We start from the raw sequence: 19,549 nt of genomic DNA, 5'->3' as shown, positions 1-19,549 counted from the left end.
AAAGAAAAATTAACATTGTGATAGATACTACTTTTTTACTGTAAGTAGAATTTATTACGATACTAGAATTGAGATCTAATAATAGGCTTAGAAAAAATATAAGAGAACAATATTTTTTTAACAATTCAAATAATAGGTTAAAAAAAAGTTAATTTTAATTTTAAAAATTAAATTAATTAGATATTATTCTCTTTTTGAATTTGACTTTCAATAAATATATAATAAGACGAGAAGACACCATCTCCAACTCAAAAACTTAAGATATTAAATTAATGAATTTCTTATCTTATAAATTCCTCACTCTTCTTTACTTCTTTTGATGTGGGACTAACTTCATACACTTTTCACACTTGTATCATTAACATTACTATGCATGAGTCTTCCAACATGAATATATAATTGCATTCATAAAGTCTTGAATTCGGTCTCTTATTTAGCTCATCATTCCAGCTAATCCTATGGTGATTAAATACTAATATATCTATGTGAACTTAGTTGAAGGGAAGAAGAGATATCTGAGGTCTGAGATTAGAGAGAACTCATAATCTTGTGTTGCAAGAAAGGCAGAGTATTATATTAATCATGCATTTCTTTGTATTATGTACATGATTCTCGTCCAAAAGAGTGTAATCATAATCCCTTAATTCACTTAAAACCAAAAACTATAAACCAACAGAATTTTCTAATATTTATAACTTCTGATTACATTAATTAATACCATTCCAACACACGTACATCAATTCCGCCATCCGCGTATGTGAGTCGCTACCTAATATATCTCTTCTCTAGTTGAACATTTCCATAATTAGTTTATGATGAACTATAAAGAGAGCCCCTAACACCACTTAGAATTCATCTTCCCCCACCCAAATCAAACAATTATCTCCCTACACCACCATTATCAATATGAATTCCTCAACAAAGTCCTCCATTTTGTTCAGCCTCGGATTGATTCTCATCATTGCCAATGTAGCACAAGGTCATGTAAAGGTAACAGCATCCTTGGTCCCTAAACTTTGTGAGTCAGGACTGGTGGAAGAAAGGGCAAAATGCATGGACATTTTGAGATCAAACCCTAAGATCCAATCAGCAAAGACCTTTCGTGAGCTCTCAGAGTTGATTCTTGAGTTGGCAGTGAACAAGGCGACGGAAGGACAGAAATTCCTTCAGACATTGGCGGAGAAGGACAAGTCCCCGGCGATTCAAGAATGCGCTGGATTCGATTATAATAATGCCGTTGTGCAGTTCAAGGGTGCCCTTCGTGACCTCAAAGAAGATACATCGGCTGCAAATTACGCTTCAAAGCTCGTCGGCGATGACGTCAGTAGGTGCCACACCATTTTGGCCCGAGCGAAAATCGTTAACCCTGCTATTGACCAGCTCAACAGTGACATTAGTTTGCTTTCAAACGTGGCTTTTGCTGCAACATCCCTAATAGAGAAAAAATACCAAATCGATCTTCTCTTAAAGGATTAATGCTGAGGAATTTATGGGGGACTTTTCAGGTGGGGGAAGGTCGGAAATAATGAAAATCATTATCAACTTGTTGAATTGACCTTATCAATTCTTATGTATTTTAATTATTTCCTTTCAATATTTAATATATAATCATTTCACCTTTCTTCGTAAAAGAAGAAGGTTTATCCTTAAACTCTCTTTTTTTTTTTTTAAGCTCATATTATCTTTCAATTATAAATGATAGATTCTGTTGCCGGGCAAAATAGATAGTTTAACAAAATAGCAAAATGAAAAATGATTAGTTATGTTATAACGTTTTTATTACATGATGAGCCATAACTCAATTTTAAAGTAAAATATATTTTTTTTAATCTTTAAAATTTGTTAAAAATTTTAAAAATATATACTTCTAAAATATATATATAATGTCGAGCAAGTCTAAAAAAAAAAAATATTACTATTTAAAAATAAATCTAAAATATGATGCAATTTTTTTTTAAATTATGGAGATACTACATTTAATCAAGACTCAAGAGCAAGTCCGAAGAGTCACCAAAAAAAAAGAGCAAGTCCGAAATAAAAAACTATATAATTAAAAAACAAAGGTACAGTATTTTTTATTTTATAAAAGGCTTGATTGTACAACTTTGACATGTTTAATTATTTTATTATAAATATTTTGATTATTTTAGTTTGAAAAGTTTGATTAGTTTCATGGTTGATCATGGTTAGAAAAATGAGGTAATCATATATATAATAAACAAGTATAAAAAATATTATGTATTGTGAGGGTATCAAGCTTGAAGTGAAAGAGAGTGAAGAAGGAGCAGAGAAGTGAAGAAGTGCAAAGAGAAAAGGAATAGAGAAGTGAAGAGAGAAAAGGCTATCAGTGTTTCTTCAAAGAAAAATGAATTAGCCTGTGTTATTTTGCAAGTTCTACATATATATATATATAGTTGGTGGGTAACTTGATTTGGTTATCTAAGGTCTAACTAATTTCTTCTGGAAGATTCTGATTGTAACTAATTCTCTAACTGAATGCTGGTTTGCCACTTGTGCTGCTTCAAGCTTGCTTGTTATTATTGCTAACATCAACTTTACTGTTTTGTCTGTCTGAGTTTTCTTTGGCAGCAATGTGTTTATTGGAGCTGTTGATTTGGATTCGTTCTGTGATTCTGAGCTTGGATCTGAATTTGTGGAAGTTGAGGCTGGAGATGGGTTTCGTGAATATGTCTGCTATTTGGTCTTGAGAGGGAATGTGCAAGACACTGACTTTCTTTTGAGTAACATAGTCTCTTACAAAGTAAAGGTCAAGTTCAAAGTGTTTGCTTTTGTTGTAAAGAACTGGGTTTGCAGCCATTAAAATTGTACTTTGGCTGTCACAGTAGAGGTTGGGTGTGATGGAGCATGGGATTCTCATTTCACTCATTAAATTTTGGATCCAGAGGATTTCAGTTAGGCAAGCAGCTAGTCCTCGATACACTATAAGAAAACACGTCTTTTGCCACTCTTTTAAAGCGTGGCGAAAAGCTGAAAAAAGCGTGGCGATAGCTTTTCGCCACGCTTTTTAAGCTATCGCCACGCTTTCGAAAGGGTGGCCTATCAAAGGGTGGCGGTTGCTCTATCGCCACGCTTTTTGCAGTCTATTGCCACGCTTTTTGTTTGCCACGCTTTTTTACAAACTGCCACTTGAAAAAGCGTGGCTGTAGGTGGGAAAAACGGCCACACTTTAAAAGCGTGGCGATAGGTAGAGATATGGCCACGCTGTAAAAGCGTGGCGATAGGGTAGATCTGGCCACGCTTTTAAAGCGTGGCGATAGGTGGAGATACAGCCACGCTTTTAAAGCGTGGCAATAGGAAGAGATACGGCCACGCTTTAAAAGCGTGGCCATAGCAAAATATACAGCCACGCTTTAAAAGCGTGGCGAAAGCCTTGTTAAATTAAAAAAAAAATTTCTTTCCGTTACTTGATCTTCATTGCTACACTATAAATTTTCATTTCTTTTTTATTACCAAACCTTCAAATATAGTATGCAATTTTTATTACAAGACAAATCAAACAATAATTAGTGAGATATATAATTTACTATAATTGTTTTATACATTAAAAAACTATTACTTAAATACAAAATAAATCTCGATTAGCATAAGAACAGAATGGATCTGTATCAAGAAAAAGGAATACGTAAGTTAGGGGTAATTCACTAACTATATATTGACAATTTATATATAATAATAGTCACAAATATAAGGGCTTAATATAGATTAGTAACTTCAACTTGTGTAATATTATATGATTATCTTGTGTTATATATAAATGATTGTATTAAAAACTAAACCCAGTCCCAAATCAGTTCAGCTACTACTTCATCAATGTAATGGTAGGAGAAAAAAGCCACCCCTGAAGTGTATGATCCAAAGCCAGACCATGACAATAGCAGCCATTGCTAGAAGGTGAGCCACAAAGGTAAATGGAAGAGCAAGAACTCCCAACCCCATCTTCAATCTTTTCTCCTTTTGTCTCCTTCGCAAGCATTGTCTGTAGAGGAAGCATGACCAACTCCTTCAAGGTGTCTTTCACATTTTCTAAAGCCCCAATATCATCAAAAGTGACCCCAATATCACTTGGAGAAATCACATCAAGCAGTTTTTCTCAAATTCATGTTCAGTAACTAAATCCTGAGCAAAATGGGGAAGGGGAAAAAGAAAAACAACAATAGGAATTAATAAGTGAAGAATAGTCCTCATATATTTTAGTAAAGAACCACCAACGAAACAAGTAATTGAAGTTCCATCTAAAACAACATGTTTACGAGGCTACAATGCAAAATTCAATTACAGTTGGCCATGGGTGCTGAAGATTTGATTCAAACAGTAATAGGCACAACAAAAGAGATGAAAATCAGCAATTAAATTACCTTCAGCGATTTCTTTGAATTCTTGTTTTCACCTTCAATGCCCTGTAGAATGTTCAGCCCATACTTAAGGCTGAACCAATAAAATGTAAAAATAAGTGTTACAAGATGAATTTAAGTTCATATAAAATGTAAAATAGTGTTTATAGGTGAACTTAAGTTCACATAATTCTATTTGTGTAGAACTATATGTGTCCTTTAATAGTTACAAGAAGGAAAATTGAACCTGTAAATATCTCTATGAGGTAGAAACTCTGTTTCCAAAGTAGCTTCCCTGTCCTGCTCAATCGCATATAGTTCTGCAGGATCTTCAGGAAGGGTAAGTCTTCTATTCCGGACTGCAGCAACATAGACCTGGAAATTAAAAACATGAATAAGTGCAATAAGGAGTTTGCAACCACTATAGATGTCATCGTCTGGGGTATTAAGCCTATCAAAATTCGAGAGTAATGCTGATTAAGTTAAAACCAACACCACTGAGGCATGTATACAACAGATACCTGCACGATCTCAAGTAAAGCACTTGTTCCTTTAGCAGGATGAATTCTGTATAGTGGCAATGCAACAGCAAAGATAATGATGCCAAGTAACATAGCAGTGGTGCCAATCCCAAATCCCCAATCCCATCCTTTATGGATTTGTATCCACATAATGAAGGTTAAGCTGACAGCACCACCAAGGCACACTGCAAGCAAGACTGCAAGAGTGTGTTGAAGAATGTTAACATCAGCCTTGATTCTTTTGGGTCTGTTTCATCAAACTGGTCAACATACCTGCACATATTTGTGCATTCAGAAAACAACCACAGTACTGCTATTTAACAAACAAAATGCTTTTGCTTAACCATATTAAGATAAAAAGCATATAAAATAAACCACAAAACATTATAAATAAATTTTGAATCACAATAGTAACAGTTTTATGTGTTGTATATTCTATAAAGAAAAGCGAAACCATCTATTACATTTAAGAATTAAAAACATTAGTTAATTCGATTGAATTATGGAAATAAATTAAAAGTAAGAAAGAACTTACTTCCCAGAACTGCTCACAGAAAGAACGGAGTATGAATCATGTGGAATAGGTGTACTAATGTGCTTCTTCCCCTTGCTTCACAGGCAATGGTTCAAAAAATCCCTTTGATCTTCAAGTTTCTGACAAGGAGCTATTATAATAACCAGCAACATACATCAGCCATGATATGCTCACTTTGTTCAAAACATGATAAATTTTATATATGGAATCTTAAGAATAACCAAGAAAGATTAGACAACCAAAAGAAGACATGCAAGATCCAGGAAGTCAAGCCATAAGAATTGCAAGGAAGAACAGAAAGGTCAACCTCTTTAGTTACAAATAAGATTGACTAAACAGAAAAAAACTAGAAACTAAAAACCACAGTGCATTAAAAGAATAAATTTTTTTTGTCAAACAGGAAATCTCGTATTATTGAGAGCAAGGTATTAGACGGAGAACTTCTTTCATTAATGCCACAGTAAACAAGAATATGTGAAGCAACAATTGTAGAAAATTAGAGCTGCAAAGCAGAAAAGAAAAAAGAAAAAAAGGGACAGAGAAACAAAGAGAAGAAGAGGCCAAGGGGAGAACCAGATACGAAACAAAATGGGACAGAAACGGAACAGAACTGAATAGTCATAATTATCAGACAAAGTCTTCCCTAAAGCAAAGAAATCCAGTGTTCAAATCACTAACATTTTAGTTAAAGCTTAGTTTAAGTCACAATCCATTTCCATTGCAACTAACCAAATTTCAGTTTTTATGAGACATTTTAAAGCAATAAAATAGTAAAAAAAAATATCTTAACAGAAACTACATTGGCTACAACATACTTAAGCAGCAGTGATAAGCACTGCTCGAGCAAAGCACAAGCACAAGCTACACTAAGAACCTTAGTCATTCAAGAGAGCTCACCTTCCTTATTACATTCAGGGTCTTCGGGAATCATCAATTCATTATTAGGGTCATCTGGTAAGTCTTGGAGCCTATCCTCAAACCAGGTTCAAAAACAACAGCAGATTATCAACTTAACAGGTTCAAAAACAGAAAATCACAACAAAAAAAATAAAATAAAAATAACAGAAGAACAACAGAATAACAACACAAGAACAATTAGCAAATTAACAAGTTCACACTAACAGTTAAAATTTACCAGAAGAACACTAATGCAAGTGGAATCATCATGCTAATATGTTTTCTACAAAGATGCTATTTTTGCAGCTAAAATTTCCTAATTACTAAGATCTAATTATTCTAATTTCACATGCAATCAACTTACTAAGTTTCTAAAAGCTAGAAATGATAAAACCAACCCGAAATATGGTTAAAGCATTTCATCAAACATGTTGAGTGCGAAAACTTGAAACGAAATAAGAGAATTCAAAGCTTAGTATCAATGTGATAGAGAAGAGAACATAACTATTGTATACTTTAATTCAGTCTATGAAAAAAATCTAAACCACTGCCAAATCAAATAGTTACTTATTGTAATAGAAATAAGAAGTTGCAGAGTTTCAAGCAGAGTATTGGTGTTGTGTGAGTGTATTGTCTGGTGGTGGGTTTAGGGAACTCACGGCGGCGACAAAAGAGAGCAGTTCGACGGCTAGGTGGAGCGCACGGGTTGGTCGCAGAGTTTGAAGCAGGGCAACGTGGCTTCCAGACGAACGCGAACCCGAACGGTGAACGGCGAGTGAACGCGAACGGTGAACGCCGAGCAAACTTGAATGGCGAAGAACGCGAACGAAGACGACGGCTGAACGAAGATGCGAACGTTAACGGCAACCAACGGCGGCGGAAGCGCGGCTGAGAGGGATTGGAGGAGAAGAAGAGGGAGGAGCTTGCTGTCGACCATGTTTGCTGGAGCTTGAAGGTGAACAGAGAGATCCACAATGATTCGAAGAAGAACAAGAAAGAGAAGAAGGGTACGAAGATTAACAAGATGAAGAAGAAGTGGTTTCCATCAGTGACGAAGGCGAAGGCGAAGGGTGAAGGGTGAAGGGAGGAGCTCTTCCGATACAGGCGAGTAGTTTCGAAGGTGAAAGAGAGATTAGGGTTAGTGGTTTCGAAGGGAAAAGAGAGATTAGGTTGGGGATCGGGTTGGGGGCCGGGTTTGGGCCGGGTTGGGAGCCGGGTTTGGGAGCCGGGTTTGGGTCAATTGGTTGGGGCCCCTCTCGCCACGCTTTTAAAACGTTATTGTTGCTCTCTACGGCCACGCTTTTGAAGCGTGGCAGAAAAGAAACCTTTGGCCACGCTTTTAAAGCGTGGCCGTAATGAAACCCTGTTGCCACGCTTTTAAAACGTCCTTGTTTCTCTCTATGGCCACGCTTTTGAAGCGTGGCAGAAAAAAAACGTGGCCTTTTGTATAATCAATTGCCACCCTTACAAAAGCGTGGCCGTTGATCTTTTTCGCCACGCTTTTGAAGCGTGGCAAAAAAAAGTGGCCAAATCTCTTATCTATCGCCACCCTCATAAAAGCGTGGCCATTGACCACTTTTGGCCATGCTTTTGAAGCGTGGCAAGAAAAAAGCGTGGCCATAGGCCTTTTTTCTTGTAGTGATACTCTGCCTCTGTGGAGCTCCTAGAGACTGCATTTTGTTTTCTGCTTGACCATGATACTAGGTTTGGTCCGAGGAATACGCAGAACCCTCTGGTTGATTTCCTGTCATCAATATCACTGCCCCAATCGGAGTCACTGAAGCCATAGATTCTACATTCACTCATTCTTTGGAATCTCAACCCCCAGTTTGATGTCCCAGCAAGGTATCGTAAGATCCGTTTGACTGCTTTCTAGTGACTTTCCAGAGGAGTTTGCATGAATTGTGAGACTTTGTTCACAGCATAGGTAATTTTAGGTCTGATTATTGTAGCATATTGGAGTCCCCCAACTATAGACCTGTAAAGAGCTGGGTTGTGGTAAACGTCCTTGCCATGAGCTGACAGCCTGACACTTGATATCATAGGTGTTGTTGCTGCTTTGGCATCGCGCATTCCCGCCCTTGTTAATAGGTCTTGGATGTACTTTGTTTGGCATAGGAGTATGTCATTGTCATTGAATTTCACAGTTTCAATGCCCAGGAAATAATTCATATTCCCCAAATCTTTGAGGGTAAACACAGCATTCAACTCAGAGATTAGGGTAGAAATTTCAGCTTGAGAGCTCCCGGTGACCAAGATATCATCCACATAAATGAGAATGTAGATGACTGAGAAAGGGAAAAACCTGGTGAATAGTGATGAATCAGATTTGGTGTTCGTGAAGTCAAATCGGTTGAGAGTGTCCTTGCGCTTTATAAACCAGGCTCGAGGAGCTTGTTTAAGGCCATAGAGGGACCTTTGGAGCTTGCAGACATGGTGAGGTTGAGTGGGAGAGGTGAACCCTTCTGGTTGAGACATGAAAACGGTCTCATGTAGATCCTCATTGAGGAAGGCATTATTGAAGTCAAATTTCCGGATGGGCCATCCCTTGGAGAGTGCGAGGCTGAGCATGATGCGAACTGTGGGTGGGCGGACGACAGGGCTGAAGACTTGGTCATAGTTGACCCCTTCTCGTTGGTGAAACCCTTTCGCGACAAGGCGAGCTTTATACTTCTGAATGGTGCCATCTGGGTGCCTTTTGATGCGAAACACCCATTTGGAGCCAATGACGGGGTCAGTGTGTGGTGGGGGGTTTGGGTACCAGCTGCCAGGTTTGGTTGCGCATCAGAGCATAAAACTCCTCCTGCATGGCTTGTTTCCAGTGGCGGCTGGCCAGCGCCTATTGAACAGAGGAAGGGAGAGATTCAGTGAGATCGGAGGCAGGGGTGGCAAGGACTGCAGCATAGGTTTTGGGCTTGAGGTTCTCTATCTTGCTCTAAGTTAGCATAGGATGACGATTGATTGGCGCTGGTTGAGGAAGTGGCAGGACAACTTCAAGGCGACTTGGCTGCAGGGTACCTATGGTGAACGAAGGAACACTGACAGGGTCATTAGCAAAAGCAGAAACACAATCATGAGTTACAAAGCCAGGTAATGTAGATAATGAATCAGGCACTGAATTAATTATATTGAAAGTATCATTCAATGTATGCAAGGGTGGAGGGAGGGAGCTGGGTAGTGGGGATTGGGTGTGTTGTGGAGTCATGGTGGGTGGGGATGGTTGGGGTGGGGAAGGAACTCTAGGTAGGATAACAGTTGGGGTATTGGGTAAGGGTAGGTAGAGAGGAGGAGAGGTTTGGGATAGTGGGACAGCAGTGGTTTTGGGGGAGAATAGCTCATTGTAGGGGAACTCAGATTCATTGAAAATAACATCTCTGGATGTGAACTCTTTTCCATTTGAAGAGAGGCAAGTGTATCCCTTATGATCTGCAGCATAGCCAATGAAGATGCATTTCTATGATCGATGGCTGAATTTGGTTTGGTTATATGGCCTGAGGAAGGGATAACAAGTGCAGCCGAAAGGTTTGAGGAAGGAGTAATCAGGTTTGGCGTTAGTTAGGGCTTCATAGGATGAGATATTGTTTAGTTTGGGATTTGGCAGTAGATTGATTAGGTAGGTTGTTGAGAGGGCTGCTTCTCCCCAAAAGGTTAAGGGAAGGGTTACTTGGGCTAATAGGGTTAGGGTGGTTTCTGTTATGTGTCTATGCTTTCTTTCTACTTTACCATTTTGCTGGTGAGAGTAGAGACAGGTAAGTCTATGCTGGATTCTATTGGTTTCAAGAAATTGAATGAATGCTGCAGATAGGTATTCCTTCCCATTGTCAGTTTACAGTGCTTTTATTTTCAGTCCAGTTTTGAGTTCAATTGCTGCTTTGTACTTTTGAAAGGCAATAAAGGCTTGTCCCTTTGTTTGTAGCAGATAGATGCTGGAGTATCTTGTACTGGCGTCAATGAAGCATATGTAATACCTGCAGCCATTTCTACTATACATAGGAGCAGGTCCCCAGAGGTCAGAGAAAATCAGATCTAAAGGTGCAAAGCTGGTGTGTGAGTCAGGGTGAGGTAATTGATGTATTTTGCTGATACAACAAGCATGACACAATGATGGTTCAAAACTCATTTTATTTATTGAATCATTGTCAATTACATTGCATTGCTTCATTACAATAGAGGTGACTTTTTCAGATGGGTGGCCCAATTTTCTATGCCATAGTTGAGCAGTGGGACTTATCTTTTTACAGGTTAGCAGTGCATTTGCACTGGACAGGTTCATATCTCTATTTGGTATATTTGTTATTACATTGGTAGAAAGTAGAACATTAGCAGACTTCACTTGCTCTTTTGGTTGGCTGAGTATGTTGTGAGTACTTGACTGCTTGTCGTGTGAGTGTGGTTGTTGTGATATTGGTTGGGATAGTGCATAGGTTGTAGAGGATGCGATTTGGGTTTTTGCTGAGGTCTTTGAAGGCAGCTGTGAGGTTGAGTTAGGGGTGGGAGTAGGGGGCTGTGCTGTGGTGTGTGTAGCTTTACTGGTGATGGTGGTAGGGCTTTATGTGGTTTGGTGTTTGCTGTCAAGACTGGGCTTTGATTTTCTGAAGTATTAGGAGATGGTGTGATCTTTGAAGTTAGCTGCGAGGGTGAGTAAGGGATGGGAGCAGGGGGCTGTGTTGTGGAAGGGTTGGTAGCAAGGAGGTGTGTGGCTTCATTTGGTTTGGTGTGTGGGGTATGATATAAGGGTGGATTAAGGTTGGTATTTGTGTGGTAGCAGGTTGAGTTGGTTATACTGTGATTATTGAGGCTGGGAGTTCTTTGAATGATTTGAACTCCCTCAAACCTGTACAGTCCATCCTTAAGCAGTCCTTGGAGGAGGACTTTCTTGGATATCTGGCATTTTACATAGCACAAGTAAGGCCATAATTCAAAGTAGACATAGTTGTCTAATGCAAATTTGGCTACACTTATTAGGTTTTTAGATATGGTAGGGACATGGAGTAAATTTTGTAATTGGAAGGGTTTGTTTGATAATGATGCATGCATAAATGTACTTCCAATATGCTTAATTTTCATACCTTGACCATTACCTCCAAAGACCTGTTCTGTGCCATCATAACTGGTTCTTGTGGCTAGGTTCTGTGCATCATAGGTGCAGTGGTGAGAGGCTCCCGAATCAGGATACCATGCTGTGTCTGGCATTGCTGAGGGGACAGTGAGGAGAGCCTACAGATTTGGGGAAGCCGGTTGTGCTTCATTTTGAGATTATTGTTGTTGCTTAGTGGTTCTTGAGTTGGAATTGTTGTTGTGGAAGGCAAAGGATGGGGGTTGAGTTGTGTTTAGAGGTTGAAGATGAGGGTTCATGAAATCTTGGTCGAAGCAGTGATAGCACTGAATGACTGTGTGTCCAATCTTGCCACAGAGTTGGCACTGTGGTCTGTTTCCTTGCCACCAGGAGGAACGGCTGCCTCTGGACCCTCGAAAGCCGCCTCTATTGTTATAGTTGCTATAGCTTCTTCTTTGAGAGTTTTCTTGAATTTCTTCATTGCTTTGAGCTACATTTACTTGCATTGCTCCTAGTTCTGTCTTTCTGAATCTTTCAATTAGCTCTTCTTGAGTTAAGAGTTGTGTTTCAAGTTCACTTTCAGTGGTGTGATCTATTCTTGCTGTTGCAACAGCGACAAATGTATTGTATTCTTCACTAAGTCCTGCCAAGGCTGCTTCAATGTAATCTTCCCTTGAGAGTGGAGCTCCCAGTGCTTTCAGTGAATCTGCCACCTGGTTGATCTTTGCCATATATTCTGTTACTGTTGAGCCATGCTTCTTAAGCGTTCTCAGCTGCGTTTTCAGTTGCTTGATTCTTATTTTCACTCTTGCCGCAAAGTACTCCTCTAATGTGAACCAGATCTGGTAAGCATACTCACATTCGATCACTCGGTTTACAAAGCTTGGTTCCATGGATGCAATTAGCCAGGCAACCAGCCATTGATCATGAATTTCCCACTCTTCATATTCTTGATTTTCAATTCCGTTCACTCGATTTAACTCTGAACTGAATCTTGCTGGAATCTTCGAAGGATTGAGGTGACTCTGCAATTTGTTGACCTTGATGCACGCAAGGGCTTGCTTTTTCCATGCGTTGTGGTTGTTTTTGTTGAGCTTGATTGCAGCGAAGGCAGCGAATGCGTTTTGATTCGGTGCACTTGCAGAAGCACTGGTGGTGAACTAAGGTGTGTGCTCCATGGATCAGCAAGCTCTGATACCATGTGAGGGTATCAAGCTTGAAGTGAAAGAGAGTGAAGAAGGAGCAGAGAAGTGAAGAAGTGCAGAGAGAAAAGGAACAGAGAAGTAAAGAGAGAAAAGGTGATTAGTGTTTCTTCAGAAAAAATGAATTAGCCTGTGTTATTTTGCAAGTTCTACATATATATATATACAGTTGGTGGGTAACTTGATTTAGTTATCTAAGGCCTAACTAACTTCTTCTAAAAAATTCTGATTGTAACTAATTCTCTAACTGAATGCTGATTTGCCACTTGTGCTACTTCAAGCTTGCTTGTTATTACTACTAACATGTATATATAAAAATTTAGTCATGATATATTTCTGTATAAATATATATATTATTTAATTTATTTTAATATATATTTTATATTTTAACATATATTTTATATTGTGGCTAATATTTTTGTATACATATAATAACATAGTTAAACAAATATATAGTTGAAGCATTAAAAAAAATAAAAGAGTAATGTATTTATTTAGTCTTTAATAATATTTGGACTAAGTCTTAATTTCATTTTTAATGTTCGAAAAATCTTATTTTATTTTAATATTTTATTTTATTTTATTTTAATTATTTATTCAAAATAAAAAATTTGTCTTCCAAAAATATTTTTTTAATCATATTTTTCCTAAATAACGATGAAATCATAATTGTAGTAATCACGGTAATTATTGTTGTAGTAATTTTATTGATTTGAGAGCAAAAATAATAAAATAATATAATTAAAAAAAAATAAGAATAGATGAAAAATAGTATTTTCAGAAGAATAACTTCTTGACCTGCACAACCAACGTTACATAAAGCCAAAAAATTAATGACTTCTTAAAATTAATTTGTTTTTAATTAATTCTAACCAAAAAATTAAAATCAAGTTATTCATAATAACAAAGTAATTAAGCATTTTCTCAGTCACCTAATCAAACTCTTATAAATATAAAAAAAATAAATTACTATTTTTATCAATAGAAATTCAGAACGTTGATAAATCTACTCACAAATTCATAAAATTATCATTTTTATTCATGAAAAATGAATTTTTACTAACAAAACTATCTAAATTCTAAAAAATTATTAAAATTTTCAAAATATCATCTAATATAACCAAATTCTAATTTTTTTTACTTCACACTACCACTCCTCCAATTCCAAACCTCGTGTCAGAACATCAATTCTAACAATAATATTTTAGGGTTACGAATTTATAGCCAAATCCAACGGAAAAATTGTCGCTAACTTTTGATACTAAATCCGATGATAAATTCGATGGTATTCAGTATTTTTCTTGTAATGATTTAGGCTTTAGGAGTAATGTTTTTTAAAAACCAAATAGGTTCTAGTTTGGTTCAACCGACCGAATTTTTGGTTCAATTTCGGTTTTTAAAATAAACAGTTTCGTATATGGACCAAATCGAATTAATCATCAATTTTCGGTTTAACTGATTTGACCGATCGATTCGCTTTGATTTTCAGAACATTAGTGACCGCAATGGTAGCTTGGCAGTAGCGATTCCAGTAGCAGTGATGACAAGATCTGCACATCATCGCTGCCCTTGCCCGAAGATCTGTGTTTGTCATCGTTGCTGTTCCATCAACGAGGGCCATGAACTTTTTCTACCTTCCCTTCGCTAGCACACGAGGTCTTGCATAATGGTAGCACTCTCGATTCCCTTGAGCCCTGCTTTGATGACCAAATCCTTGGTCTTCGTATTTTTTTTTACAAGAATATGGTGGACTCTGATTGGGACCATCTCAGACAACAGTCTCCATGCCAACGTTTTGACCTTGAAGCGTTGCTCACGGAGCTTCGAGGCTGGGGACTGAGGAATTCGAAGATTTGGCAATACGTCGTCATCACAGTCTTTTTTAATTTTTAATTTTTGTTGCTTTATTCTCTAATTCTGCATCTCTATAATCTGACTTATTATTGAATTGTAGATCTATGATTGTTGAATTTGAATGCTCCACTTCTATTGTTGTGATTTGAATTTGTGTATGCAATTTTGTTGTTGAACCTGTAATATGATTTTGTTGCAGCATTATTATTTGAATTTGAATGTAATATTCTGAATGTTTCTCCTCTTTAAAATAAAATTTTCAATGGTGATGAGTAATTTCTCATTTTAGTTATTCTCTCACTCTTTTTGTTTCGACTTTCTCTCTTATTCTTCCTCCGATCCATTTTTTGGTGGTGGTGGTAAAGAGAAAGATTTGGGGATGGTGATGACGTTAGTGATGGTGGTGATTGGGGTTGAGAATGGTGGCCTGGTGAGGAAAGATTTGGGTGGGAGTGGTGGTGCGGAGTAAAAGGAGAAGTTAGAATTAGATTATATTAAAGGGTATTTTGAGAATTTTAAATAATTTTTTAAGGTTTGAATAATTTTGTTAGCAAAAAGTCAATCTTTCATGGATAGAAATAGTAATTTTATTTATTCGTGAATAGATTTACCAATATTCGAAACTTTTATAGATAAAAATGATAGTTTACTCTATACAAAATAATCATCACAACTTTATTTTTAATTACATGTTTTTTTATTTTGGACTTGTTCTGAATTAAAAGTATTATTTCCATAACTGTTTTTTAAAAATAACTTGCATCATATTATAGATTCGTTTTCCAACTACTAATATACCTTTTGGGACTTAGCTTGCAAGAAAGGCAGAGTATTATATTAATCATGCATTCCTTTGTATTACATAATTCTCGTCCAAAAGAGTGTAATCATAATCCCTTAATTCACTTAAAACCAAAAACTATAAACCAACAGATTTTTCTAATATTTGTGACTTTGATCACATTAATTAATACCATTCCAACACGAGTACATCAATTCCGCCATCCGCGTATGTGAGTCGCTACCTAATATATCTCTTCTCTAGTTGAACATTTCCATAATTAGTTTATGATGAACTATAAAGAGAGCCCCTAACACCACTTAGAATTCATCTTCCCCCACCCAAATCAAACAATTATCTCCCTACACCACCATTATCAATATGAATTCCTCAACAAAGTCCTCCATTTTGTTCAGCCTCGGATTGATTCTCATCATTGCCAATGTAGCACAAGGTCATGTAAAGGTAACAGCATCCTTGGTCCCTAAACTTTGTGAGTCAGGACTGGTGGAAGAAAGGGCAAAATGCATGGACATTTTGAGATCAAACCCTAAGATCCAATCAGCAAAGACCTTTCGTGAGCTCTCAGAGTTGATTCTTGAGTTGGCAGTGAACAAGGCGACGGAAGGACAGAAATTCCTTCAGACATTGGCGGAGAAGGACAAGTCCCCGGCGATTCAAGAATGCGCTGGATTCGATTATAATAATGCCGTTGTGCAGTTCAAGGGTGCCCTTCGTGACCTCAAAGAAGATACATCGGCTGCAAATTACGCTTCAAAGCTCGTCGGCGATGACGTCAGTAGGTGCCACACCATTTTGGCCCGAGCGAAAATCGTTAACCCTGCTATTGACCAGCTCAACAGTGACATTAGTTTGCTTTCAAACGTGGCTTTTGCTGCAACATCCCTAATAGAGAAAAAATACCAAATCGATCTTCTCTTAGAGGATTAATGCTGAGGAATTTATGGGGGACTTTTCAGGTGGGGGAAGGTCGGAAATAATGAAAATCATTATCAACTTGTTGAATTGACCTTATCAATTCTTATGTATTTTAATTATTTCCTTTTCAATTTTTAATATATAATCATTTCACCTTTCTTCGTAAAAGAAGAAGGTTTATCCTTAAACTCTCTTCTCTGTTTTTTTTTTTTTTGAAGCTTATATTATCTTTCAATTATAAATGATAGATTCTGTTGCCGGGCAAAATAGATAGTTTAACAAAATGGCAAAATGAAAAATGATTAGTTATGTTATAAGGTTTTTATTACATGATGAGCCATAACTCAATTTTAAAGTAAAATATATTTTTTTTATCTTTAAAATTTGTTAAAAAATTTAAAAATATATACTTCTAATATATATATATATATATATATATATATATATATATATATATATATATATATATATAAATAATTATATAATGTCGAGCAAGTCTCAAAAAAAAATATTACTATTTGAAAATAAATCTAAAATATGATGCAATTTTTTTTTTTAAAATTATGGAGATACTACTTTTAATCAAGAGCAACTCCGAAATAAAAAAATATATAATTAAAAACAAAGTGTTCGGTAGATCGGGTACCGGACGGTTCGGGTTGGTATCCTGGTTGAAGAAGGGGAGGTCTCACCTGGTCGTAAGTTACTGGGTTGGGGTAGACGACTTCCCGAGCACTTCGCGTGAGGAGGGGGGTGTCACCTGCAAAGACACTCCGACGCTCTAGTCAGTGAAGTGTGCAGGTGAAAAAGGGTTAAGTGGTATGTGACGTACCTTGGGGGAAGGGTAGGACCTTCCCCGTATATACCGTGTCAGAGGTGGGCCCTGCAAGGATAGACCCACCTTCTTCGAGGCTCCCTCCGCACAGCTGTAGCAAAGATGTCAGGAAGGCGTATCTGGGTCGACGTCTGGGCGTCTTGCACCCAATCGTTCAGGTTGGGTGGTTAGTGGGTCGGGCTGGCCCACATTCCATTTGGGCCAGGCCGTAACAGTTCCCCCGACGCGTCGGCAATGACCATGAGGGTCGTTGGTGCCGTGTCATTTCTTCTTTCATGTGTTGTCGCCAGGTCGTCCGTCCGTAGAGGGGACGTGCTTCTTGCGCGCGTGTCTGTTCGTTGTTGGAGTGACCGCTTGTCGCCTCGTTATTCGCGCAGAGCATTAAATGCTCATAATGGGTTGAAAATCCCGCGTACAAAGACTGTTTTGCCCTTAGGATTTTCGCGCTCCTCGAGTGGAAGTGGCAGTTTTAAAACAGTTTTTGCCTTTGTTTTCTTCTCATATTTTCGCTGTAACCTTCTCCGTCTTCTTCTTCTTCTGAGTTTCCTAGAGTGTCATCATCCCTGTATTCTTGCGCATTCGCTCTTCTTCCTCCTTCAAATTTTCGTAACCAGTTCAGGTAAGCACTCTTTTCGTTTTTTGCTTCATGTTTATTTTGTTGTTCTTCTGCATGCACGCTGTTTGCTTGGTTGTGTTATGATGGATGGCCTTTAGTGTCGAATAGGTGCGTTAGGGGGGTTACCATTCCAGGGTAGACTTTTATCTGGATTTTGCTTTAGCTGTGTTTGATTTTAGTGGTTTAAATAGGCTAAATGTAGTTTTTGGGCTTTTTCCGGACTCCCGACCTTATAGACTAACGGAGTGGTACCCCAACTGTAGGTATGCCTCGCGTTGTCTCTCGAGCTTCCACCTCTGCCGCGAGTTACGATCTCTATGCCTGGGTCGTTTCCGACTTAAAGGTCTCCCCAAACCAGATGGGCGAGGAGGAGCTTACCAAATTTTGTCAAGCCGAGTTCTTGTGCGGGGGCACTGACAAGGAAGCCAACTACGACGTTTTTGTTCCTGCCCCCGCTGAACGGTTGTACGAGATTAACTTCCACTCCCCCCGGGTTTCCGATTGGATCTAGTTTTACAAAGCCATGTTCACCCAAGTGAGGGTTCGCATCCCGTTTTCCGCTTTTCAAATGGCACTTCTTAACCGGATATCCGTGGCGCCGTCGCAACTGCATCCGAACAGTTGGGCTTTCATCCGCTATTTCGAGATGGTCTGCGAATATTTGGAGCTGCCGGTGTCTGTTGATGTTTTTCTCTTTTTCTTCAACCTTACGAATCCTTCCAAGGAGGGGAAAGCTAGGAAGGGGTTCATGTCCTTCCGATCTGCCCAAGGTCGAAGGACCTTTGGCTTGTTCGAGGACTCTTATCACGGGTTTAAAGACAAGTACTTTAAAGTGCATCCAGTCAAGGGTCGTCATCCCTTCTGGTTGTCGTTAGAGGGGGAGCGCCTCATTCCGACGTACTGGAGTTTTGGGGCGAGGTCCAACACCTTTATCAAGGTGACTTATAAGGGAATGTCTGCCGTGAATAAGAGAATTGCCGACGTGCTGTGGGCCGTTTTTGGGAAGAACCATGTGAATCCCCACCTCCTTATGGGTGGTCGGGAGGTCGCCAGGAATTATGTTTGTGAGTTGCTTTGCCTTGTGTTTTTGCATTGTTATTGCTTTGCCCGGTCATGCCAGTTTCATGACTAACTTGGTTACTTATTTGTTGCAGTGGAGATGTCTGCTTCGGTGACAGGGCTTGAGGGCTTGTACAAGACCTTCTTGGCGGACAGTGATGAGGAGAAAGCCGACGAGAAGGTTGTCGGGACGCTGGAGAACCTTTCTGAGGAGAAGAAGGACCGGGCCGTGCCTTCACCTCATGACACCGAGATGTCAGACAAGAACTCTGCTGGGGCGCATACTTCCCCTATTCCCGAGGAGACGGCTGGCTTTGGGCATTCATCCTCCACCCAACAAGAGGAGGATGATTTGAAACTCGTTTCTACCCCCAAAAGGCAGAGGGCGTCTTCCAGCCCTGAAGGCGCTCTTACTGTGATGGAGAGAAACTTCGACGCTGGGGCTTTTATTGATATCCAATTGATTCCTGGCACGGAGGAACACTTTCTTGGCACCGAGCTTGCAGGGCAGGCGAGGTGGATGTACTGTACTCTTCTTCGCGGAGCCGTAATAGCTCGAAAGGCCGAGTTTGAGTTGTCGGGGATGCAGTCACTGCGAAGGAAGCTCGAGACTGCTGCCAAGGCCAACAATGAATTCAAAGTTCAAGTTGAAGCGCTTCAGGAGCAGCTGTCCGAGGCGGGGGAAAAACTCAAGGCTGCTGAGGAGAAAGCTACGTCTGCCGAGGAGAAGATGAAAGCCTCCGATGAAACCGTGTCCCGTTTAACCGAGCGGGAGATGACTCTAGAGAGCTAGCTGAATGCCGCGCAAGGTCGGGTGGTGGCTTTGGAGAGAGAACGTGACGAGGCCGTCTCGTCGGCTAAGGCTGTTCAAGCCGAGGTTGAAGAGCTTAAGAAGAAGCATA

General features: G+C 38.9%; 4 protein-coding genes across 4 annotated transcripts; 2 read left to right on the top strand and 2 right to left on the bottom strand.

The window, feature by feature from the left end:
• Positions 1-848: 848 nt before the first annotated feature.
• Positions 849-1,651, top strand: LOC148546817 (uncharacterized). The gene has a single exon (XM_088500253.1). It carries the CDS (start codon positions 907-909, stop codon positions 1,474-1,476), a length of 570 nt encoding a protein of 189 aa, XP_088356379.1. The 5' UTR covers positions 849-906; the 3' UTR covers positions 1,477-1,651.
• A 2,441-nt stretch (positions 1,652-4,092) lies between these two features.
• LOC110269196 (protein NRT1/ PTR FAMILY 8.1-like) lies at positions 4,093-5,023 on the bottom strand. Its single transcript, XM_088498184.1, has 4 exons — positions 4,874-5,023; positions 4,600-4,727; positions 4,377-4,446; positions 4,093-4,137 (listed from the first exon to the last, which is right to left on the bottom strand). The coding sequence occupies exons 1-4, from the start codon at positions 5,021-5,023 to the stop codon at positions 4,093-4,095; spliced, it is 393 nt and encodes a 130-aa protein (XP_088354310.1).
• Positions 5,024-11,561: 6,538 nt separating this feature from the next.
• Positions 11,562-12,254, bottom strand: LOC148546816 (uncharacterized). The gene has a single exon (XM_088499376.1). It carries the CDS (start codon positions 12,252-12,254, stop codon positions 11,562-11,564), a length of 693 nt encoding a protein of 230 aa, XP_088355502.1.
• A 3,267-nt stretch (positions 12,255-15,521) lies between these two features.
• On the top strand, positions 15,522-16,325 carry LOC148546815 (uncharacterized). Its single transcript, XM_088499796.1, has one exon. The coding sequence runs from the start codon at positions 15,580-15,582 to the stop codon at positions 16,147-16,149; it is 570 nt and encodes a 189-aa protein (XP_088355922.1). The 5' UTR covers positions 15,522-15,579; the 3' UTR covers positions 16,150-16,325.
• Positions 16,326-19,549: the final 3,224 nt, after the last annotated feature.

The sequence above is a fragment of the Arachis ipaensis genome, chromosome B9 (genome assembly GCF_059453495.1).
Source record: "Arachis ipaensis isolate K30076 ecotype BB chromosome B9, ASM5945349v1, whole genome shotgun sequence".
In the NCBI taxonomy this organism is placed as follows: Eukaryota; Viridiplantae; Streptophyta; class Magnoliopsida; order Fabales; family Fabaceae; genus Arachis; species Arachis ipaensis.
This window is presented reverse-complemented; position numbering and strand designations above follow the sequence as displayed.

Excerpts from the sequence above, each read along its gene's own strand:
- LOC148546817 (XM_088500253.1), top strand. The coding sequence starts at position 907 with ATGAATTCCTCAACAAAGTCCTCCATTTTGTTCAGCCTCGGATTGATT.
- LOC110269196 (XM_088498184.1), bottom strand. The coding sequence starts at position 5,023 with ATGTGGATACAAATCCATAAAGGATGGGATTGGGGATTTGGGATTGGC. Across the intron at positions 4,447-4,599 it reads CCTCATAGAGATATTTACAG|CCTTAAGTATGGGCTGAACA; the intron begins GTTCAATTTTCC and ends TTATTGGTTCAG. Across the intron at positions 4,138-4,376 it reads ATTCAAAGAAATCGCTGAAG|GATTTAGTTACTGAACATGA; the intron begins GTAATTTAATTG and ends CATTTTGCTCAG.
- LOC148546816 (XM_088499376.1), bottom strand. The coding sequence starts at position 12,254 with ATGGAACCAAGCTTTGTAAACCGAGTGATCGAATGTGAGTATGCTTAC.
- LOC148546815 (XM_088499796.1), top strand. The coding sequence starts at position 15,580 with ATGAATTCCTCAACAAAGTCCTCCATTTTGTTCAGCCTCGGATTGATT.